Raw genomic sequence first — 26,036 nt, forward strand, 5'->3', positions numbered from 1 at the left:
GTCCCAGGGTCTTGGGACTGAGCCCCACAATGGGAGGCTAGGCAGGGAGCCTGCATTTTTTTTTTCCTCTCTCTCTCAAATGAATAAATAAAATCTTAAAATAATAATTATTTCTTCCAAGCTGAATATGGTACTAGATTATACTACTAAAAAAAAAAAGTTCAGGCACCTGGCTGGCTCAGTTGGTAGAGCTCTTGATTCTTGATCTCAGGGTTGTGAGTTTGAGACCTATAGCGGGCATGGAGCCTACTTTAAAAAAAAGTCTTTCAAGCTATTTCCATGACCTACAGTAATTCTGAAATGTTAAACTTGTCAACTTTCAAATCTTTTTTTTAAGATTTTATTTATTTATTTGACAGAGACTCAGCGAGAAAAGGAATACATGCAGGGGGAGAGGGAGAAGCAAGCTCCCTTGCTGAGCAGGGAGCCTGATCTGGGGCTTGATCCCAAGACCCCGGGACCATGACTTGAACCCAAGGCAGAAGCCAAACAACTGAGCCACCCAGGAGCCCCTCAACATTCAAATCTTACGAAAATTCAAACGTTTTTTTACTGCACATGTTTTGTAAACATTTTGCTCTTCTAGTAACAATTCTGTACGAAAAGCAGCATACTCACAACACACCCCAAATCCAAAACAAATAGAATCCCAACAGAAAGAAGCTGAAAAAAGTTTTTTCAACCAATCTAGCATCTCAATGTACCCAGTCCTAGTCTAGGCAGCAAATAAGATTCAGGAAGTCACAGACACAGCATTTTATATACAGAAGGGACCTGAATATCATCCAACCCAATTCACTTATTTGACAGAAAAGTAAGACCTATAGGGGTTAAAGGATTTGTCCAATGTCAGCATTGGCCATATGGGCTTCCACAGCAATGGCAGACCACGGAAGAATTACTTGAACCCTGCCAATATGAACACTACTGATGAGTGAAGGAAATGTCACATGTGCAGGTTCCTTCTTTGGTAGAATTGATTACAGATGGATACATTTTAGCAGGACCATACACTCTCTGTAAGAGCAACAGGAGATTCAAAAGATTGTTAGCCATAATTCTGTTTTAGGTATGTCTTACCAGCTAAAATATAACCACTAAGCTAAAACCAAAAGAAACTGGGTTCCTTAGGTACACCAGAACTGACTATAATACTTATGTCATCAACAATTTGTTTGATTTATCCTCTCACAAAAACACTGGGTCATGGGAGGTCCCTGTAACTGAATGGGAAATCATTCACTAAGTGTTATATCAAATTCTAAATGAACTAATTAAAAGTTTTATAATTTATACTTTAGAATAACTTAACTGGGTTTAATTAAATTTGATCTGAACACTTCCTTTTATCCATTTTTGAGCCTCTTCTTAAAAAAAAAAAGACAATGAAATTTCATTTTTATTATGTATGCTGTGATTTTAATTTCCCATGCAGACATTTGCCATGTGGGACCCCAAATTATTTCCTACCCTTTTCCAATTCTGTTACACATTTTTCCAAGTTCTAGAGCAGCTCCATTTTAGTTTCACAAATTAAAAGTTCAGCTAACACCACAATCTCAGAATGAATAATGAAGATGTCCTACAATACGCAACATGTAAACATCAGTACATACCTAAGCCAGTTATTAAACCACTGTGCAACAACAAAATGTTACTATATGACTAAGCCTATGAACTTACTTCTTTCCTGTTAATAAGGTACTAGCATGTGAAAGAATTAGTTTGAGCCCTTACTTTATATCATATATAAAAATTAACTGAAAAAGAGATAAAAGTCCTACATGTAACAGGTAAAACTATAAAACTCTTAAAGAAAACATAGGGGTTAAACCCTTATGACCTTGAATTTGGTGAAGGACTCTTAGATGGGACACAAAAAGCATGGTCAATAAAAGAAAAAAATAAGGGGTGCCTGGGTGGCTGTTATTTGGCTCTTGATTTCAGCTCCGGTCATGATCTCATAGGGTCCTGGGATTGGACCCATGTTGGGCTGCATGCTCATTGTGGAGTCTGCTTGAGGATTTCTCTCCCTCTGTCCCCCCATTTACATTCTCTAAAATAAATAAATCTTAAAAACAAAAAGGAAAAGAAAGAAATAGGGAAGTTGAACATCAAAATGAAAAACTTTTCCTTCAATTTTGTTTTTAAACCTCAATTAAAATGAAAAACTTGGGGTGCCTGGGTGGCTCAGTGGGTTAAAGCCTCTGCCTTTGGCTCAGGTCATGATCCTGGGGTCCTGGGATCGAGCCCCGCATCGGGCACTTTGCTCAGTGGGGAGCCTGCTTTCCTCCCTCTCTCTCTGCCTGCCTCTCTGCCTACTTGTGATCTCTGTCAAATAAATAAATAAAATCTTCAAACAAACAAACAAAAAAAATTAAAAACTTTTGTGATTCAAAGGCTACCTTCAAAAAAGTGAGAAGATGACCCATAGAACAGGGAAAAAAAAATATTTGTAAATCATGTATCTGAAAAGGGTCTTATGTCTAGAATGTATAAAGCACTCTTAAAACTCAATAGTAAAAGGGTAATATAACCCAATTAAAAAACAGGCAGAGGATCTGAATAAACATTTCTCCAAAGAAGACATACAAATGCCCAATAAGCACATGAAAAGAAGCTCAACATCATTAATTTTCAGGGAAATGTAAATCAAAGCAAATAAGATACCACTTCACACCTTCCACAATATATAATCAAAAAGATGGGCAATAACAAATATTAGTGAGAATGTGAACTGGAATACTCACACACTGCTGGTGGGATTATAAAATAGTACAGACATTTAGAAAACATTCTGGCAATTCCTCAAGTGATTGAACAGAATTACTTTATGATCCAGCAATTCTACTTCTAGGTATATACCCGAGAAACAGAAAAACATATGCCTGCACAAACATTTGTACACAAATGTAGCCAGCAGCATTATTCATAATAGTGTAAAGACAAAAATAATCAAGGGGTGTCTGGCTGGCTTAGTCAGTAGAACAAGTGACTCTTGATCTCAGGATTTTAAGTTCAAGCCCCACATTGGGTACAGATATTACTTAAAAAAATTCTTAAAAACTTATTTTTTTAGGGGGGCCTGGGTGGCTCAGTGGGTTAAAGCCTCTGCCTTCGGCTCAGGTCGTGATCCCAGGGTCCTGGAATCGAGCCCCGCATTGGGCTCTCTGCTCAGCAGGGAGCCTGCTTCCCTTCCTCTTTCTCTGCCTGCCTCTCTGCCTACTTGTGATCTGTCAAATAAATAATAAATCTTTAAAAAATAATTATTAAAAAAAAAAGATTTTATTTATTTATTTGATAGAGGGAAAGAGAGGACAAGCAGGCAGAGTGGCTCCCTACTGAGCAAGGAGCTGGATATGGGACTTGATCCCAGGACTCTGGAATAAAGGCCTGAGCCCAAGGCAGATGATTAACTGACTGAGCCACCCAGAAGTCCTGAAAAATTTTTTAAAAAAGGACAAACAATCCAAATGTCTTTTAATGAATGAAAGGATAAACAAAATGTGGTATATTTATACAATGAAATACTATTCAGCTATAAAAACGAATATGATATATGCTACAATTTGGGTAAACCTCGAAAACATCCTAAGTGAAAGAGAAGGCAGTCATTAAAGCCCACGACACTGATTCCATTCATATGAAAGTCCAGAATAGAAAAATCTATAGAGCTAGAAAATAAATTATTTTTATTTTTTAAAAAGATTTTATTTATTTCTTTGAGAGAGAGAGAGAGAGAGAACATGAGAGGGGAGAAGGTCAGAGGGAGAAGCAGACTCCCCAAAGAGCTGGGAGCCCCATGCGGGACTTGATCCTGGGACTCCGGGATCATGACCTGAGCCGAAGGCAGTGGCTTAACCAACTGAGACACCCAGGTGCCTCGAGAAAATAAATAGAGCTGGGGAGTAGACTGGTGCAAAGGGATGACACCTAGAGGGTGTACAGTTTCTTTTGAGGTGATGAAAATGTTCTAAAATTGACTGTGGTAATGGCTGCACAATTCGGTGACTATACTTAAAAAGCAGTGGATGGAGCGCCTGGTGGCTCAGTGGGTTGGGCCTCTGCCTTTGGGTCAGGTCATGATCTCAGGATCCTGGGATCAGGGCGCATCCGGCTCTCTGCTCAGCAGGGAGCCTGCCACCCCTCTCTCTCTGCCTGCCTCTGCCTCCTTGTGATCTCTGTCAAATAAATAAATAAAATCTTAAAAAAAACAACAGTGGATTGTAAATTTTAAATGGGGAGATTGCATGTTCTGTGAACTGTATCTCAATAAGTGTTTTAAAAATTTAAGGTATCAGTAGAAGTCAATAAATGTTTGTTAAATAAGATCTTAAAAGTACACCCTTATAATATAGTCATTGTATAAGAAAATCATTATCTCTCAAATGCATGTGGCAACATTAATACTTAAAGCAGATGGTCAAAATATCAATCCTGCACAAGTGTCTACATTCTTTTTTAAAAAAGAGTTTATTTATTTATTTGAGAGAGTGAGTGAACGATACGATAGAGTGAGTGTGGGCGCGTGAGCAAGGGGAGGGGCAGAGGGTGAAGAAGCAGAATCCCCCACTGACCGGAGAGCCTGACACAGGGTTCACTCCCAGCACCCTGGGATCATGACCTGAGCTGAAAGCAAGCGCTTAACCATGCTCCTACTGTCTACATTTTTTTTCCTAAAGATTTTATTTCTTTATTTGACAGAGAGAGAAACAGTGAGAGAGGGAATAGAAGCAGGGGGAGTCAGAGAGGGAGAAGCAGGCTTCCTGCTGAGTGGGGAGCCTGATGTGGGGCTCAAACCCAGGACCCTGGGATCATGACCTGAGCTGAAGGCAGACGCTTAATGTATTTAAAATAGTTTTAATGTATTTAAAATAATCCACTAGGGGCGCCTGGATGGCTCAGTGAGTTAAAGCCTCTGCCTTCTGCTCAGGTCATGATCTCAGGGTCCAGGGTCCTGGGATCAAGCCCCGCATCCAGCTCTCTGCTCAGCGGGGAGCCTGCTTCCTCCTCCCTCTCTGCCTGCCTCTCTGCCTACCTGCGATCTCTGTCAAATAAATAAATAAAATTTAAAAAAATAAAATAAAATAATCCACTATATCTATCATTTCAACATATCATCAATATAAAAAATTACTGATACATTTTACATTGTTTTTGGTAATAAGTTTTGAAATCCCTGTTGTACCATACACTTAAACAGTGTGCCTTTCATGTGCTTAGTAGTGACCTGGTAAGTAGCTCTGGTACAGGATTCTGTAAACTTAGGGTCTGCAGAATACATGCTAAATACAAAATGGTTTTTGTGTTGTTAAGAAAATGAAATTTTCCACGTCCTGCTACTTCATAAGTGATATGTAAAGGAAACTGACCATGTATTAATCATTAGTGGTTAAATTATATTTCCCAAAAGAATATATTTTTATTTTATTTTTTTATTTAAGATGGAGGGAGAAAGAGAGAGAGGAAGTGAGAGAGCACAGAGGGAGAAGTGGACTCCTGCTGAGCAGAGAGAGCCTGATGTAGGGCTCAATCCCAGAACCCTGAGATATGACCTAAGCCAAAGGCAGATGCTTAACTGATTGAGTGATCCAGGCACCCCTCAAAAGAATATACTTAGAATTATATTAATTTTTGTAAGATTTCAAAATACCTTAAAATTTTATCTTTTTTTTTCAAAATTTTTTTAGTGATCTCTACACCCAACATGGGGCTCAAACTCACAACCCTGAGATCAAAACTCACATGCTCTACTGACTGAGCCACCCAGATCCCCCAATACATTGTAATTTTAATGAGATATAATTTATATATACTAAAATGCATCACTTTAAGTGTACAGTTTGATGAATTCGAATATATACATGTAACCTCCAGCCCAATTAAGATACAGAACATTTCTATCACTGCAGAAAGATTCTTCAAGTTAATTCCTCCCAACCACTGCTCTGATTTCAATCAACATAAATCAGTTTAGTATAGCTTTGCCTGTCATATAAATGGCATAAATGGAATCATAGAGTAGTTTTGAGATTCATTCATATTGATGTTGTGTATCAATAATTTGTTGCTTTTTATAGCTGAATAGTATTCCAGTGTATACAGTGGTTATAATTTAGTTATCTGTTCTCTTCCTAATGGTTACGTGGACTATTTCTAGTTTTTTTCTATAAAGCTGCTATGATTTATTGTATGCACAAGTTTTCATTTATCTTGGGTAAATACCTAAAAATAGAATCACTTTTAATTTTGAAAATTTTAAGTCACAGCATTTACTTAATTTAAGGCTGTAGAATGTGTGCACGCATGTGTGTGTGTGCATGTGTTTTCCTAAATGAATGAAACTGATGTTTTTGCAGAGCTCTGAATGATTCAGGAACTGAACAATACTCTAACAGTGTTCATCTGTTCATCTGAGCCTCACAATTAAAATGCTTAGTTGATTTCTGAGACATTTCCTGATGTGGAGCAAATTTCTGTTTTAATTGTGAGAATATTATTCTGAAAAATATCTTAATTCTAATATAGAATCTCAATTGCTTCAGGTGTCATCTGTCTTCAAAAACATACTTGAAACTTGGTTAAAATGAACATTTTTTGGAAGCCATCTTCATTTATATACAAATGAAAAAAAAAAAATGAAAGTACTCAAGAGGCTGTGAACCCATACCGTAAGAAGTGGCCAGTAGAACACTCATGATAATTTACTGCAAATTAGTTATGCTGGAAATAGGAAATGAGGTTTTACATTGCTGTCTTGGGTATCATAGGGCACAAGGGGTCAAATATAATAGTCCATAAAAACTAAACTATACACTAGTCACACACATTTCCAATCACATAAAGAATTCAGGTCAGAAATAGATGAAATCTCTAAGAATTGCATGATTTTAACAGAAAACCAATGTACTCAGTCTCCTTCCTTCTACAGAAGACAGCTGGCTCTTGCCACAGAACTGCCCTTTAACACGCCCAACTATATTATGAGCTTTTATAGCTTTGAAAATTATGACACAAATCTTTTAGAACTCCCTCCCTGCACCATTTGTCTCCACATTACCATTACTACTGTCTTGCATAGCAGCTCTTTTTATAAATCTACCCTAAGGCTCCTTCCATCTTGTTCCATTTCCTTTCTCCCATCTGCTCCATAAGAAGAAAGGTTAATATATACCAGCAAACCCAACCTTACCTCACTTTATGAGATGGAATTCCCTATGGAGACCCTTTACCCCTTTCCACGAAAATAAGGAAGTAATTTTATTTTCTCTAAAAATCATCAATCCTCCTACTAGGGCACATGGAAAGCAAAGAGTTATGCCATGAAGGGAACAAAATTCAGAGAGGGAGTATGCCACTCTGCCCATACCCTTCTCTTTAATGCCACTTACAAAAGGCAAAATTAATTTTACACAGGTCTGCAGCTGTTCAGCCATTAGAGAATAATATACTTGTTAAATGGCATAAAGCCATCCTAAGATTAGTACTCAAAAAAAAATTGTAAAAATTAAATCAAATTTAAAAATTGTTTAAAATACCTTATTCATTAAGGATTCTCCTTAAAAACTGTGTATAATGATATTCACTGCAGTATTTGTAACATCAAAGACTGAAACACTAAAAACAGCTAAATAGGGGTGCCTGGGTGGCTCAGTGGGTTAATCCTCTGCCTTCGGCTCAGAGGTCATGATCTCAGGGTCCTGGGATCAGGCCCCGGGTTGGGCTCTCTGCTCAGCAGGGAGTCTGCTTCCCCCTGCCTCTCTGCCTACTTGTGATCTCTCTCTCTCTCTCTGTCAAATAAATAAGATCTTAAAAACAAAACAAAACAAAACAAAAACACAGCTAAATATAAAGGAATGATAAAGTATGTCATATCCATATAATGCAATTCTATTGGTTGGCCCTCAGGGAAGATGTTGAAAACAGAGGACTGGGATAGGTCAAATTTTACTTATACCATACCACATCTTTTTTCATTTTAAGATTTTATTTTTAAGTAATCTATATACCTTAACACAGAACTCAAACTTCATGACCCTGAGATCAAGAGTCACACATTCTTCTGACTGAGCCAGCCAGGCATCCTATACTCTATAACTTTTTGTACTGAGATTTTTATCACACACAATAACCTACTAAAAATAGATGAATCCCTTAGATAAATATAAAATGTAGGTAGCTGCATAAAGAGAGATATCTCTAGAAAACATTAGGAATACTGAAGGAAAAACAGTACATTTTTTTGGGCAAATTAAAGCATTTTCCCTAATACCATACTAGCTGAGCACTATAATCCACCTCTTTCCCACCAGCTCACTTTATACCAAGTATAGTCTAGCTTTACTTAATTTGCTTTTATAAAATTTCATTTAGGACAAAAATCTAGCATGGTGAGTTTTAGTAATATGGTTGGAATTTGACTGCTTTTTAAAAATTCAATTTTATTTCACTCAGAAGCAACATTCTTCTGTATTATTTTGTTACTGCTGTTGTTTCACTGCTAATTTTTTTTTTTTTAAAGATTTATTTATTTGAGAGAGAGAGAAAAAGAGTATGTGCATGAGGGAAGCAATCTCCATGCTGAGCGCAGATCACGACCCAAACACTTAACCGACTGAGCCATAGAGGTGTCCCTTTACTGGTAATTTGTTACAGTACTTTTATCTCCTTGTTATCTTATGGGTCATCCGAGAATGCAAGAAATTTTAATATAACTAAAGATTACTGAAGAAAACTTTTTTTTTTTTTATAAGATTTATTTTTTGAGAGAGAGAGACAGCAAGACAGAGCACAAGCAGTGAGAAGAGGGAGAGGCAGGTTCCCCACAGAGCAGAAAGCCCGGTGCAGTGCTCGACCCCAGGACCCTGGGATCATGGCCTGAGCCAAAGGCAGATGCTCACAGACTAAGCCACCAAGGCGCCCCAAGGAAACATGTAATTAACTTTGTCAAGTTTTAAAAAACCAAAACTTTACTTTCAAAATCTTAAATGACCAATTCATTTCTAACTGAACTTAAGATTTAATCCTCCATATAATCAGAGGATTAATTCCTTCCTCCTGATAATAAAACTCAGGACAGAGAGAGGTATTAATGCAAAGAGGGAATTTCTGGTATACCTCAATAGCATAAAATAAAGAAATAAAAAGTTGTTGTCTAGGTGAGAATGGTGCATAGAGCCCTGTGCTCATGGACAGCAATGCCCTGTCATAAACACACTGATCTGACAGGATATGATCAGGAAAGGGCACATCTTGGGGGCATCTGGGTGGCTCAGTCAGTTAAGCGTCTGACTCTTGATTTCAGCTCAGGTCATGATCTTGGGGTTGTGGGACTGGGCCCTGTGTCAAGGCTCTGCACTCAGTGTGGAGTCTGTTTGAGATTCTCTCTCCCTCTGCCCCTCCTCCTGCCCGCACAAGCACCCTCTCTCCTTTTCTCTCTCTCACACACAAAACAAACAAATATATAACTTACTAATTAATGAATGATTATAATTATTATAATTAATGAATCCCTTCTCTTTCAAAATAAATGAATAAAAATCTTAAAAAGAAAAAGAAAAATGAAAAGGGCACATCTTTATTTAAATGGGGGAAAAAAGAGAGAGAGAGAGAGAAAAGAATACATCCACTGGCCAATCTTCCTCCAAAAATACTAGGTATGCAAGAAGGGGCATCGCTAAAATTAATGAAATATCTTCCTTCTTAAAGAATTAGAAAAAACAGATACCCCATAAGAAAATAAAAATCATCAGTTATTCCACCATTTAGAAATAACCACCATGAAGGTTTTGACATAGATCCCTCTAATTATTTTATGCAAATAAATATATACATGTTATTTTATAAAAATATAATTTTAAACTGTTTAGACTTAAAATCTTAACATTTTATAGTTGTTTCATGTTTGATTTGAAAGTTAAATGAAGTTAATCAAATGGATTATACTATGAAAAATTACACACAGTAAAGACAGATCCCGGACCTTAATTCATTTCTATAAAATACATTCTAGATGAAACATATTTAGATTGGTGGTTGTGACAATGCTAGAACACATGGGTGAATTATTTTCTCATCCTTGGAGGCAAGAAGGCCTTTCTATTCATTACATGAATACTTATGAAATTCTGTTTTACAACTAATATAATAAACAAAGGCCAATTTCTATAATATATAAGAACTCTTATAAAAAAAAGGATGAAAATCCCAGTATGAAAATGGTAAATTCTACAAATAGGCGGTTCACAGAAAAAGAAATGCAAGCATCAGTAAACCTTGGCATCAGACTGAGCACCTTGAGCAGACTGAAAGAAATGCAAAATTTTAAAGTGATGTAATTTTTCACTTCTCAGGGTACTATCACAAGAAAAAAAGGGACACCCCAAATATCACCACCTATTAACTAAGCTACTAATTAATATCATTTTCTCCTAAGTGTTGGACATCTGCTTTAAAAAAAAAATTTATTTATTTGAGAGAGACAGAGAGCATGCCAGTTGGGGGAGGGGCAAAGAGAGAGGGGGACAGAAGTAGATTCCCCACTGGGTGTGGAGCCCCATGTGGGGTTTGATTGCACAATCGAAGATCAGACCTGAGCTGAAATCAAGAGTTGGACACTCAACTTACTGAGCCACTGAGGTGCTCCTCACTATCTACTTTTATTTTCTTTGTTTAATTTTATTTATTTATTTGCGAGAGAGAGAGAAAGAGAGAGAGAGAGAGAGAGAGAGAGCACTTGCACAATCAGGTAGAGTAGAAGTTAGAGGGAGAGGGAGATTCAGGCTCCCCAATGAGCAAGGAGCCGGACACTGGGCTCGATCCCAGGACTCTGGGATCACAACCCGAGCTGAAGGCAGTTGCTTAACCAACTAAGCCACTGAGGCACCCCTTATTTTTGAAGGCAGTGATTTTTCCCTCTATCTCTAATTTCTCTGTACCTTTCACAAGGCTAGCACTGTTAAGAAAAAAATGGGAATAAATGAAATGTTTCCAAAAGTAATCCATCAATTTACAATGCTACCAGCAACATATATATGTTTAAATGTACTTTTGTCAATCTTGTGCAGTAGGCAAAAACATAAGAAATCACGGCTCTTAAAAAATAGTAATAATTCTGGGGCGCCTGGGTGGCTCAGTGGGTTAAAGCCTCTGCCTTTGGCTCAGGTCATGATCCCAGGGTCCTGGGATCAAGCCCCGCATTGGGCTCTCTGCTCAGCTGGGAGCCTGCTTCCTCCTCTCTCTCTGCCTGCTTCTCGGCCTACTTGTGATCGCTGTCTGTCAAATAAATAAATAAAATCTTTAAAAAAAAAAAAGTAATAATTCTAATAAAAGAAATAATGGCTCTTTCTTTTCATTTTAATTTGCAATTCTATTACTGAAATCATTTTTTTAAAAAGATTTTATTTATTTGACAGAGAGAGAGATCCCAAGTAGGCAGAGAGGAGGGGGAAGCAGGCTCTCTGCCGAGCAGAAAGCCAGATGCAGGGCTTGATCCCAGGACCCTGAGATCATGACCTGAGCGGAAGGCAGAGGCTTAACCCACTGAGCCACCCAGGTGCCCCCTACTGAAATCATTTTTAAAAGTAATGCTGTATCGTTCAGCCTAGCTCCAGAAATAATATGAAGAAATTATGGTCAAAATATATCAAATTAGTTGAAAGATAAATTTATAGACTTAAAGTCAGCTAACTCTAAGAGTAAAAATGAAGAAAATCACACTCAGACTCATCATAGTCTAATTGCTGAAAAACAGAGGTAATCTATAGATAGAAAAATGGCACCTCCGTACAATGACTATAAACTTCTAATCACAAATAACAGAGGGTGAAGATAATGCAGTGACTTCTTCAAAGAACTCAGTGAAAGGAAAAACAAACTACCAACCGAGAGTTCTATTTTTAGCAAAAATATCCTCTAAGAATGAACATGAAATAAAGACAATTGTAGATTTATTTATTTATTTACTTATGGACACAGAGAGAGACAGCCAGAGAGGGAACACAAGCAGAGGGAGTGGGAAAGGGAAAGGCAGGCTTCCTGCCAAGGAGGGAGCCCAATGTGGGGCTCAATCCCAGGACCCTGGAATCATGACCTGAGCCAAAGGCAGATAGATGCTTAACAACTGAGCCACCCAGGCACCCAACAACTGTAGATTTAAACAGCTAAAAGTATAAAAACAAAAACCAAAAAACCTAGGAAAATTAAGATCTATATTGTAAGAAATGTTGAAAGAAGAGCCTCAGAATGAAGAAAAATGGTATCTTATGGAAACCAGAATCAGCCGAAAGTGGTAATTATGTTGCTGAATATAAAAGATGGCTTTTCTCTTTCAAGATTTTATTTTTTTAAAGATTTTATTTATTTATTTGACAGAGAGAGACACAGTGAGAGCGGGAACACAAGCAGGGGGGAGTGCACAAGGGAGAAGCAGGCTTCCTGCTGAGCGGGGAGTCCGATGTGGGGCTAGATCCCAAGACTCTGGAATCACGACCTGAGCTGAAGGCAGCCACTTAATGACTAAGCCACCCAGCACCCATCAAGATTTTAAGTAATCTCTACACCCAACATGGGGCTCAAACTCAGAACCCCAAGATCAAGAGTTGCATGCTCCACCAACTGAGCCAGTGAGGCACCCTAGAAGTATTCTTAGCAAAATATTAATAAATTGAATCCAACAATTTATAAAAAAAATAACACATTCTGACTAGCAGGGTTTATCACAAGATTGAAAGGTTGGTTTAAGGGCACCTGAGTGGCTCAGTGGGTTAAACCTCTGCCTTCGGCTCAGGTCATGATCCCAGGGTCCTGGAATCGAGCCCTGCATTGGGCTCTCTGCTCAGCGGGAAGCCTGCTTCTCCCTCTCTTTCTCTGCCTGACTCTCTGCCTACTTGTGATCTCTGTCAAATAAATAAATAAATTAATTAAAAAAAAAAAACGTTGGTTTAACATTGGACATTCCATCAATGTAATTCATAACATTAACAAAGATTGGAAATAATGTACACTAGTTGCTATACTAATTTTGTTTAGATACTCACTTTAAGTTTTCTAATTCTTGTTTTCTCAATGGAGAAGAAGGTGGAGCTGGAATGAATTTATCTCCGTCATGGCTTTTACTGCTAAAATAAAGATAGACTCTAAATTATGAAAAGCAAATAAACAATTAAATATAAAATTGTTTCCCTCTCCCCACTCACATGCAATTGTTTATGCCAAACATAAAGAAGAGCCAAAAACAACAAATGCAAAATGCTTAGTAGGCTGGTATCACCAGTGTGTTAAAGATATACTGTATTTCAGTTTCTTTCCCCCAGTACAAAATACTGTTTCTAAAAATTTCTAATTGTAAATAGTATCTCTACAAAGGAAACGACTCCTGTATTTTCACACGTTTCTTGGTCTTCTGATTGCTTTTTATCAACTACAGTAAAACATAACCCCCTGATGGAGGAAAAAAACAAAACCCCCCGTAATTTTGTTCCAAATTTTCTTTAATACATATATTTCTATCAAAATCAAGAAAAGACACTGGAATGAAACACTTCAATTAAAAGGTGCCATGTACAAAAAGAACTTTATATATAACGGTGTTTTATTATTATCAGAAGTTCTTTTAATTTCTAGAGACTGGTTAATATTTAACTTATACTAAAAAACTAGAATCTAACAGAAATATTCTGGAGGTTAATGGTTTATGGGATATTACGAGAAAAGGCATAGGTTAAGAAGAAAGGAGAAGTTTTAGGATTTAGGTATTTTAACAAACGTAAAAACTCTTTGAGAGCAACAGGATTTCTTTACAAATATTCCTCCTGTTAAAGAAAAGCTGTTTCCACTTTTCTAAGGTTCTCTCCTCAGTCTTCAAATTATTTCTCTCTTCCAGAAATACTTAACATTCATACTTTCCTTTCTTATTATTCAAAATAGGGGATTTAGGAAATTCAGGCTCCAGATTTTAGGAATTCATCTAAAGGACAAAGAGGCTTACTGATGAAGTCCTGAGGGGTTTCACCAAAGGGGGCCAAAGGGATTAGAATACCTGCAAGTTTCACTGCTTTCACTGCTTTCCGTGTTCCCACCTAATTGATTACTATTTTTAGACCCATTTTCCTGCTTTGGATCTTGCTGTTCTTCCGGTAAGAGCAACAAGGCATTTCTGAGACAAATGGCTGCAAACTCCATACTGGCTACAGGAATGGCTGAAGACTGTCCATCACTTAAAAAAACAAAACCAAATTAGCTAAGTAAATAACTTAAAAATAAATAAGACTTTTCTAGTATCAGGAAAAAAAGCAATATAATTGTGAATGAAAATTTGCTGACAGGTAGAAATTTGAAAAAAAGCAGTTATAAGAGAATCCTAAAGAACCTAAATCCTAAATATTACATATAAAATTTTAAAACGTATGAATAATATATAGCAAGTACACACATCACATAAATTGTATCTCTAGGAATGGGATTAAGGATGGAAACCAGCTTAAAGGTTATCTGTAATGTTGCTTTTAACGTAACAGAAGAGTTATAGACAAGGAAAACTATAGTGAGGACCAGGGCAAGTACAGTAAGAATTGGAAAGAACGTAGATAATCACATTTGAGTCTCATTTTGGTTGATCTCATTTTGAAAATACTTTGAAGTTTTGTCTTATAATTTTTTTGAGATTTTATGTAACTTTCTATTCTTCAATACACCAAACTAACCTTTATTAGGAAAAAAAAAAGGTGAAAAGCAGTAGTAATTTTGAAATTGTAGGAAGATGATCTTTCACCTTAAGCCTTTAAAAGAAAAGTGCTTTATAGTTGAAATAAACTAAGACCAAACTATTGTGTGCCAGTTACTATTATTAAAACTTTGGGAGAACTTTTAAATGGCAGTGGAACAATTTTATTTTTTGGAAAAGTAAAACTACAGCAAATTTTTTACAAAGCTTACTACTTTAGAAATAACAGCAACTCCAAATTGGAATCTTTATACAAGATAAAAATGTTCGTATTTAAAAGTTATTGAAGGTTTACATGTGACAGCTTTATAATGCTTTGGTTACTTTGTGTATTATTAGTACTTTTCTTTCTAAATACTAAGAATTAGTTTTAGGGACTATAAGAGAACACCTAAATAAAAAGCATCAATGATAAATTATATAATAAATTATATAAAAAGGAAACATCAAGATGCCCTCTTCTGGACATTGTGAATAATGGTACTGAATAGACCAGGGTCTCTTAGGACATCAACAGTTTCAGCACAGATGTAATAAAATGAAATCCTGTATCAGGTAATACTCACTGTGAACCTATACACGGGGATGTATTTGTTGAAGTAGCAATAAAATCTAGCTACAAAGTGGTTCCTCCCATGAAGTGATAAGTCTTTTGCATATTTTTATACATAAATAATATTATGTGAAACAATGTTAAATATCTAGACTTCCTCTTTGCAAAATACTTACTTATATACAGTATTCTGTATGGACTGTGATGCTAGAACTATTTTACGATGATAGCCTTGACCAACAATAGACTGTACAATTCCTTTCTTACTCGGAAGGCCTTTAGTTTCTTGTTCAGCAGTCTACAAAATACAAATAATTTCCAATTAATTTAATGCAGTTGTAAGACAGGATATGAAAAATGATCTAATACTTTTCCAGTTACTCTAAGGAAGTTCCGAAGATCCACTGATGTGGAGAGAAGGATGTTCCATACTGAAGGGTAGTTAGTACATGAAGCAGGAGGTCTGTGATACATGTCGTATTTTAATATGAAGTCTGAGGTAATACTAAGGAAAAAAGGCAATTCAAGAATGACTCAAGCATTTCTTTAGAACATTCTATATCCCAGGGACCATGCTGCATATTACAGTACTTTGACATCAGAGTAAGGAAACACAGGAGAGCCACAAAAACTCAATGAAAAAGGGAAACAGCTCTATTTTCCAAAACACAAATCTTGTCCTTCTTCATTGGAAGCATTAAATTGTCAACAACTTCCAAACTTGGACAAGCTATATGTTGAAATTTACATGGGCTCAATTCTTGCCTTCCAGGAAATTAAAATCCTAAAACCCTGTAAAAGAAAACAGTAAAAGCTACTTACACATATATAGTATTTTAGGATATTTCACTAAGATGCATCATCTTACTATGGCAAGTTAATGGTGGGTGTCAGCTGCCTTTACCGTCCCTTTCACTCAAAGTCTGAGTTACCTGCAGTGGATTTCCAATTAGTCATATAAAGTCAGGCAGATTCTCATGTTCAGGAATAAACTGGAGCCAATCCATATGAACTCAGAGCTAAACCCTGCCCTGCAGAAAGTCCTTCTCTAAGCATAATGTTTCTGTACTGTTACTTGTTGTTCCTACTATAAGTTTATTATGGTTGTACTTCTATTTATGACTTCTAATAAAACAAGGACTCACTTGCATATTCATTTTAAACAAAAATAATACACAGTGCTTAAAAAATACAACATGCTTAAAAATACAATAAAACTGTTCTGAGTAAAAAATATTTTAAGAAGATTTTACTTATTTATTTGAGAGATAGTGAGGGAGAGGGAGAGAGAATCTGAAGCAGACTCCACACTGAGCACAGAGTCCAATGAGGGGCTCGATCCCACAACCGTGAGATCATGACCTGAGTGGAGACCAAAAGTTGGACTGTTAACCGACTGAATCAGGTGACTCTGATTGGAAATTTTGTGTCGAGGAGGTAGCCAAGCAACATTAATGAAAAATTACAGAATGTGGATATTCTGAACCAGTACTGGGAGGGACTTCCATTCTGACTTCTTTTCCTAGTGGTGGTGATAAATTTAGAATGATTGATTCATCCATACATACTTTTTTTTCTTTTAAGATTTTATTTATTTATTTTGACAGAGAAATCACAAGTAGGCAGAGAGGCAGGCAAAGAGAGGGTGGGAAACAGGCTCCCCTTTGAGCAAAGAGCCCTATGTAGGGCTCGATCCCAGGACCCTGAGACCATGACCTGAGCCGAAGGCAGAGGCTTAACCCACTGAGCCACCCAGTTGCCCCAGATTCATCCATACATTCTTTCCTGATCTTTAAGGTCATCCACACAGATCAGATGGCTAGATGTGAATATGTAATATATGAAAACAAAGATGGAATGGAAATAAAAATCCACAACAATAAACTATACTTTAAATAATACACCAATAGCCAGAAAGTGTGTCAGATGAGTCATGATGTCGAAGAATCATATGTAATTAAAATATTACTTTATATTGCCATAACAGGAATAGCACTCAACATATCTGAGTTTCAGAACTAAGAAAAAAACCCAGCACATTTCATTTATATATTTTAATAGTCTTCTCTTAAATTGCTTAAATACCTTCCTACAATTAAGTCTACATTCTACAATGAGTAGATCTCTCATATATTATACCTACCCAATATGCGTAAGCCCTGCTTCTGCTAAAAGCAGGTCTGAAGCAATGAGCATCACATAAACAGGACATAAATCATCTCAGCATCACCAATTTAACAATTAATTGGTTCTTCTTATTAAAAAATGAATTTATCTACTTATTTATTTTTAAAGATTTGAGAGAGAGACAGAGTGAAAGAGCGCACAAGAGAGTGGAGGGGCAGGGGAAGAAGCAGGGACCCTGATCCCAGGACCCTGGGATCATAACCTGAGCCAAAGGCAGATACTTGCTTAACAGACTGAGCCACTCAGGCACCTCCAAAATGATTTTATTTCTGAAGGTACAAACTGCTTTGTTCAATATTCCTTCTATACTGAGTAAATACATTTTATGGAATTTTATTTGGAGTTTATATTACTTATTGGGATTTTGTTTTCCGTTTTTTTTGTTTGTTTTTTTAAGATTTTATTTATTTGAGAGAGAGAGAGAGACAGCAAGAGAGGGAACACAAGCAGAAGGAGAGGCAGGCAGAGGGAGATGCAGGCTTCCCGCCAAGGAGGGAGCCTCATGTGGGGCTCGATCCCAGGACCCCAGGATCATTACCTGAGCCGAAGGCAGATGCCCAACAACTGAGCCACCCAGGCGCCCCTGTTTTCTGGTTTTATTCAGGATTATTTTGGGGGTTGTTTTCACTGTCTTTTAGGGCACTTCAGATCCTTTTTAGAAGGAGAAGTATAGACATAGATAATAATAATTATTATTTTTTAAAGATTTTATTTATTTATTTGACAGAGATCACAAGTAGGCAGAGAGACAGGCAGAGAGAGAGGAGGAAGCAGGCTCCCTGATGAGCAGAGAGCCCGATTCAGGCCTCGATCCCAGGACCCTGGGATCCTGACCTGAGCCAAAGGCAGAGGCTTTAACCCACTGAGCCACCCAGGTGCCCCTAGATAATTATTTTTGGTAAAGTCCTATTTGTAGCACAAACTGAGTGTTTCGAGATTCACCAAATTATGGCAATCAAGTCATCTTTACCATTTAAAAAAAATTTTTATTTACTGGGGCGCCTGGGTGGCTCAGTCCGTTTAGAGTGGCAGGCTTTGGCTCAGGTCATGATCCTAGGACCCTGGGATCGAGACCTGTGTCATGCTCCCTGCTCAGTGGGAAACCTGCTTTTCGCTCTAACACTCCCCCTGTTTGTGTTCCCTGTCTTGCTGTGTCTCCCTCTCTGTCAAATGAATAAGTAAAATCTTAAAAAAAAAAAAAAAAAAAGACTATTTATTTCAGAGAGAGAGTGTGTATGAGCAGGGGGGGAGGAGCAGAGGAGTGAGAGGGAGAATCCCAAGCAGACTCCACACTGTTGCGTACAGGGTTGGATGTAGGGTTCCATCCCATAACTCTGAGATCCCAACTGGAGCCGAAACCAAGAATTGGATGCTCAACTGACATAGCGATCCAGGGCACCCCTACCAATTTTTAAAAATCAGAAATTCTGGAGATGCGTAGGTGGCTCAGTTGATTGTCTGCCTTTGTCTCAGGTCATGATCCCACAATCCTAGGATTGAGCCCTGCACTGGGTTCCCTACTCAGCATGGAGTCTGCTTCTCCCTCTCTGTCTGCCCTTCACTGCCTTTTGTGCACACTCTTTCTTCTCTCTCAAAATAAAATCTTTTAAAAAAAATTAGAAATTTAGAACTTTGTATAAGAAAATTGGGGGGGAGGAGGATTTCATAATAAAATCCACAGAATGAAGACAATCCTAAAGGTACTATTTCTAAAAATAAGTAATTTTAAACCTTACTGTATTTCTCTACTCCTAAGAAGATCTAACTCCCTGGTTTCCAATAACTGTCCAAATGAGAGGTCTCCAACCCTTACATTCATCAATGGATTAAAGAGTAAGAAATTTCTAGAGATTGTTTTAGTTTTTTTTTTTTTTAATTTGTCAGAGAGAAAGGGAGAGAGAGCAAGCACAGGCAGGCAGAATGGCAGGCAGAGACAGAGGGAGAAGCAGGCTCCCCGCCAAGCAAGGAGCCTGATGTGGGACTCGATCCCAGGACGCTGGGATCATGACCTGAGCCGAAGGCAGCTGCTTAACCAACTGAGCCACCCAGGCGTCCCTAGAGATTGTTTTAAAAAAGTATAAATACTACCTAGAATTGTCAGTTAATTTAAGATTTATCCAATAAGAAAGTTGTCTTTTAGGGTGCCTGGGTGGCTCAGTCAGTTAAGCATCTACCTTCGGCTCGAGTCATGATCCCAGGGTCCAAGGATTGAGTCCCACATGAGGCTCCTTGCTCAGCAGGGAGCCTGTTTCTCCCTCTCCCTCTGTCTGCTGTTCTCCCTGCTTGTGCTCTCTCTCTTCAAATAAATAAAATCTTAAAAAAAAAAAAAAAAGTTGTCTTTTAAAAAACAAGTCACACTTGAATAAATGATTAAAGCCCTTCAAAGATAGCACTTATCTCTTCCCCTAGTGGTATATACATACCAAATCATAAACTACTTCAGTATCACGTGTGAATACTGCCAGGCAAACATACTTCTAAATGTTAGTTTTTGTAGCTGTTTCTCAGGAAGTGCTGTTCAGTAGTAGAAGGAGTGCAAAAACATCTATATCACCTATGGCAGGCAAACCTCAGGTGCCAGGCCTCCCAATCTCCACACAGCCAAAGAGCACAGCAAGGGTGGGGGGTGGGTAGGAAATGGGGTGATACAGGCATCTGGTAATTCTGATACAACCTGTCTTTCTTCTACTCCTACTGACCACTCCCCACTTGAGATTCCAAAGGCTTCCACCAACCACTACATGCAGATAATCTAGGCAAGGACACCCATGTAAACTGGCCTATTTCTCAGTCGCTGGTGACAAAGGTGTGAGGGAGACAGCCTGATAATCCATGAACTCTGAACCATTTACTGAATCAAAAGTAAAGCCCGTAGGCACCGAAGGAAATGCAGTGTTGTACAGTTCTTTCCACACTCATGGTCTTAGTCCTACTCTAACTACCTGATGCACATACCATACTCAGGCCAGCAGATGATATGGCCCCTGCCCCAGCAGCTAGTAGATCACTGTTCCAACAGATATGGCCCTCTCATTGGCTTCACCTCTTTAATGTGACTGCTGATATGGCCTGCTATACTTTAAGAACCAGAATGTTAACCAATGACTTTAAGAAACTAAATCTTTTATCCAATTGTTAAAGAACAGACTATCTTTATAAATTCCCTGAGAGTTATAAGAGAATGACGTCTTGTGTGTTTCCAAGTATTTTTTGTTTTCTATGCAACAAGCAAGGGGAGGTTATAGGTTCAAAAAGATATCCAAGGAGCACTCACTCACCCCCTTATTTGCAGCAATGCAGCATTCAGCCAGCCTTAGCCAGAGGCGGGGATTTGCATGATAAACCTGAACAGCTTCAATCAGACACTCAAAGGCAGCAAGAGGTCTTCCAATGTGAAGAAGCTGAATGCCACAGTTATATAGCAGCTCATACCTCTTGTTGGTTAGTAAAGTACACATGGGTCTTCCCGAAAATTTCTTGCCTAATGATACAAATTAGGTAAAAAAAAAATCATTAGATTAAAAATAACAGTTACATTGAAAACATTTATTCTGTAAAATACTTAAATACTACCTTGTTTAATACCAAGGACCCCAGTGTGAAGTTTTTGCTGTTGTTGTTTTAATGATTTTATTTGACAGAGAGAGCACAAGCCAGAAGAGCAGCAGAGGGACCTGGAGAAGCAGACTCCCCACTGAGCAGAGATCCCAACATGGAGCTGGATCCCAGGAACTCAGGATCATGACCTGAGCCAAAGGTAGATGCCTAACCAACTGAGCCACCCAGGTGTTCTGGACCAGTGTAAAGTTGTAATAGCTCTCTGCTAGTGATGATCTTCATCTTCAATCCCACAAATATTCTCCAGAGTCATCTCAGTTGCTTGTGCTGGCGTAGCCAGAGATGTCTCTTATTTGCCAGCTCCCCAGGTAACAATGGTCCAGACAGGAAAACAAAGGACCCACTGACTTCTATGAATCTTAAACCACCTTGCTACCTTTTTAGAAGATTCACTTTCTTTTTTTTTTTTTTTTTAAGATTTTATTTATTTATTTGACAGACAAAGATCACAGTAGGCAGAGAGGTAGGCAGAGAGAGAGGAAGGGAAGCAGGCTCCCCGCTGAGCAGAGAGCCAGATGCGGGGCTCGATCCCAGGACCCTGGGATCATGACCTGAGCCGAAGGCAGAGGCTTTAACCCACTGAGCCACCCAGGTGCCTCTCACTTTCTTTTTTAACTTTCATTTTGGTTAACCATTTTATTGTAATGTGTTTTTTTTTTTTTTTTTTTAAATTTGTCAGAGAGAGAGAGGGAGAGCGAGCGAGCACAGGCAGACAGAGTGGCAGGCAGAGGCAGAGGGAGAAGCAGGCTCCCTGCCAAGCAAGGAGCCTGACACGGGACTCGATCCCAGGATGCTGGGATCATGACCTGAGCCGAAGGCAGCTGCTTAACCAACTGAGCCACCCAGGCGTCCCTGTAATGTGCTTTCTTAGCCAGAAGTATTCTGCTAATGTTAGCAGGGGTTTGAGAACCTTACTATGAAAATAAAAAATATACTATATCTATGACGACTATGGTTTACTTGCTTATTCGAAGTTTCACGGTCTACAACAAAATAAGACTACTTATAATTCTGGATACACATTTCATCAGTATTTTTATGTTTAAAAAAGCTAAATAATTGATTGATTTTAAGCATTCCAGGTCAAGGATCCATAGCATATGAATATTAAAATAAGAGACTTCAGGAATTTGCTCAAAGATTGTCAGGTGCAAAAAATTAAAAAAAAAATAAAGACTGTCAGGCTGCCTATAACATCCCATGTGAAACGTTGGAAAGAAGCTATAATAAAACTAGTTTAGGGGCATGTGGCTGGCTCAGTAGGTAAAGCATGCAACTTTTTTTTTTTTTTTTTTAAGATTTTTTAATTTATTTGACAGACAGAGATCACAAGTAGGCAGAGAGGCAGGCAGAGAGAGAGAGAGAGAGAGAGAGAGAGAGAGGAGGAAGCAGGCTTCCTGCAGAGCAGAGAGCCCGATGTGGGGCTTGATCTCAGGACCCTGGGATCATGACCTGAGCCGAAGGCAGAGGCTTTTAACCCACTGAGCCACCCAGGCGCCCCAAGCATGCAAATCTTAATTTCAGGGCTGTGAGTTCAAGCTCCATGCTGGGCATATAGTTTACTTAAAAAACAAAAGAAAACAACAACAACAACAAAAACACCAAAAAAAGTAATCAAGAAATCTTAGCAAGATACTTTGCTTTGTAACATTATCCCAATGGATTACTGATTTTCAAATCCATGAAAAAGTGAATGTAATTTAAATTTCCTTGATAATTACTCCTACCACCTTGCTATTTGAAGTGGCCATATCTACGAAAGATCCCCAGAGTCAATCCTGTTGGTCAGGGTCAATGTTAATTGTAGACAGGCGCCTATGGGTGCATTTTGACCAGGCACTGATCACCAGGTATTCTTTTTTTTTAATAATTTTTTAATTTTTCAATAAACATATAATGTATTATTAGCCCCAGGTGTACAGGTCAGTGAATCGCCAGGTTTACACACTTCACAGCACTCACCATAGCACATACCCTCTACCTATTTATTCTTTAAAGAAAATTATTTTTAAAATTCCAGTATAATTTACTTACCATGTTATATTAGTTTTGGGTATACAATACAGTGATTCAACAATTTTTTTTTGTTTTGTTTTTTTAATTTATTTTTTAAAATTATTTTTATTAACTTATAATGTATTATTTGCCCCAGGGGGTACAGGTCTGTGAATCATCAGGCTTACACACTTCATAGCACTCACCATAAGTGATTCAACAATGTTATACATTACTCAGTGCTCAGACGCTTGATCTTTAATATCATGCTCTCAAGTAGTAAAATACAAACTGTCCACCAGCAATGGGCTCACCTGGATCAGTGCTGCCTGCACTGAGCTGTGCACAAACATTGTCATTCTCCTGTAGAGCCTTTTTAAAGTAGAAAATTCCCAAATTGTGCTTGCTCATGGCAAAATGAATGCAACCAAGATTATTCCAGAACATGCATCTCAAGCATTCACCTGACAAAAACACAAATAAATTTGTCCAAAAATGTTACAGTTGACAAATGCCACACTAGAATTGGCAGTGCAACAGCAATTCCACCTAGTCCTTATGGAAAAGTTTACAAGGCATCTGAAATCCAGGACATCTGAAAATTTTCTAAGCTCCTTTCCTTTTAAAATCTTTTCTTCGGGCACCTGGGTGGCTCAGTGGGCTAAGCCTCTGCCTTCGACTCAGGTCATGATCTCAGGGTCCTGGGATCGAGTCCTGCTTCGGGCTCTCTGCTCAGCAGGGAGCCTGCTTCCCCGCCTCTCTCTGCCTGCCTCTCTGCAACTTGTGATCTCTCTCTCTCTCTGTCAAATAAATAAGTAAAATCTTTTAAAAATAAATAGAAAATAAAATCTTTTATTAAAGGTGATAAACCAACCCTACCCATTGATTTTGTTAGCCTGCTCAATCTCTTCTTCTGATTTTTAAATAACTATAGGCAAATAATACAATAATGCACAGGACAAAAAGTAACATTAGTAACATTATACACATTGCATCCACACAACAAAATATTATGTAGAAACTTCAAAGAATCAACAGATATGGAAACATACTAAATGAGTATCAAGAACACATAAAACAGAATATATAATATCCTGCTTTTGCTTGTTAAAGTCTCCACTGTTCTTTTAGTTCACATTTCTTTAAATATCACTGGCTGAACATCTATCTTCTCAAGCTTATTAGGCAATTGTATTTCTTTCTTTCTTTTTTTTTTTTAAAGATTTTATTTATTCATTTGAGAGAGAGAAAGTGAGAGGGAGCATGAGAGCTGAGAAGGTCAGAGGGAGAAGCAGACTCCCCATGGAGCTGGGAGCCTGATGTGGAACTGGATCCTGGGACTCAGAGATCATGACCTGAGTTGAAGGCAGTGGCTTAACCAAATGAGCCACCCAGGTGCCCCAGGCATTTTTACTTCTTATCCTGTAATACACACACTGCTTCTTTCTGCTCTTCACCCATTTTTAAAAATTTGGTTATGGATGTTTTTCCTATTGGTTACCTGTTAATATGCTACAGAATCCTGTCGCATCTGTTTAAAATATTGTCCTCAAAGCCAGTGTGTCACCTGTCTTTCGACCTGCTTCAGTGTGTATGTATGTGTGTTTAATCATAAAAACTTTTATATTTTTATGTGGTGATGTTAATCATCTTTCCTAAACTCTACGGTTCTTGCATTTTGGATGAAATTTACTCAAGTCTCCCCCCCACAATATTAAAATATTCAAGTTTTCTTTAGCTGCTTTTATGATTTTTACATTTCAACCCTTCATTTCTCTGGGCTTTATTTTGGTGTAATGAAAGCAACCCAACCTTTAGTTTTCTTCTTGTAAACTGCTTCCAAATACTCCAAAACAATTTACTGATAGTCTTTTCCACAATGATATAACATGCCGGACTTGGGGTGCCTGGGTTAAGCATCTGCCTTTGGTTCAGGTCATGATCCCAGAGTCCTGGGATCAAGCCCCGAATCAGGCTCCCTGCTCAGCAGGAAGCTGGTTCTCCCTCTCCCTCTGCCCCTGGCTTGTGTTCCCTCTTTCACTGTCTCTCTTTGTCAAATAAATAAATAAAATGTTAAAAAAAATAAAAAAATAAAATGCCAGACTAGACTGACAAAATTAACACTCAGGATAATCAATGCTTAATACTAAAATCTAAAGATTCTCTTCTGATGTGTATTTTAAAAAGACAAATAGTAGACTTCAGCGGAAGATAGCAGGATATACATTAAAATGTCTAAAGGAGGCTGCCGCTGCTAGTGGCATTGTGAGCAATTTAAGAAATGCTCTATTCACAAATCTTCTCCAATATGCGTATTTAATCAGCAGCAAAAACTAAATTTTACAAATGAGAAATGAATGAAATATTTTAAAATTAACAACTATGGAAAAATATTAGTACATAAAGTATATAACTACTATATAAAAATCTTTCCCGTTAGATCTTTTTTTTTTTTTTAAGATTTTATTTATTTATTTGACAGAGATCACAAGCAGGCAGAGAGAGGGGGAAGCAGGCTCCCCGCTGAGCAAAGATCCCGATGTGGGGCTTGATCCTAGGACCCTGAGATCATGACCTGAGCCAAAGGCAGAGGCTTTAACCCACTGAGCCACCCAGGCGCCCCCCATTAGATCATCTTAACTGTTGACTAGTCAACTATATGTCCTGCTCCTCACTCCACTGTAGAGTCTAACAATATATTTTTTAAAGATTTTATTTATTTATTTCACAGATAGAGAGATCACAAGTAGGCAGAGAGGCAGGCAGAGAGAGAGGGGGAAGCAGGCTCCCTGCCGAGCAAAGAACCTGATGCGGGGCTTGATCCCAGGACCCTGAAATCATGACCTGAGCTGAAGGCAGAGGGTTAACCCACTGAGCCACCCAGGCGCCCCAAGCCTAATAACATTGATTCTGAAATCTGTATCAAGACAACCCTAAGCAAAATTTTCTCAAAGGATAATG

The 26,036-nt window shown here is 38.0% G+C and overlaps 1 protein-coding gene across 4 annotated transcripts in view; it reads right to left on the reverse strand.

The window, feature by feature from the left end:
* The window catches only part of LOC111159114 (CCR4-NOT transcription complex subunit 10), a 71,310-nt gene that overhangs the window by 13,157 nt on the left and 32,117 nt on the right, over window positions 1-26,036 (reverse strand). For 3 of the 4 annotated variants that reach the window (XM_022521521.1, XM_022521522.1, XM_022521519.1), the window contains exons 9-13: window positions 23,390-23,539; window positions 20,741-20,943; window positions 15,452-15,573; window positions 14,039-14,215; window positions 13,038-13,118 (exon numbers count right to left, since the gene is read on the reverse strand). In XM_022521521.1, coding sequence (XP_022377229.1) covers window positions 13,038-13,118; window positions 14,039-14,215; window positions 15,452-15,573; window positions 20,741-20,943; window positions 23,390-23,539 — 733 coding nt within the window. The remainder of the gene's footprint in view (window positions 1-13,037; window positions 13,119-14,038; window positions 14,216-15,451; window positions 15,574-20,740; window positions 20,944-23,389; window positions 23,540-26,036) is intronic. The other variant, XM_022521520.1, reaches the window with a different exon arrangement.

Source organism: Enhydra lutris, unplaced genomic scaffold, assembly GCF_002288905.1.
Source record: "Enhydra lutris kenyoni isolate GAN:26980312 unplaced genomic scaffold, ASM228890v2 scaffoldscaffold66, whole genome shotgun sequence".
NCBI lineage: Eukaryota > Metazoa > Chordata > Mammalia > Carnivora > Mustelidae > Enhydra > Enhydra lutris.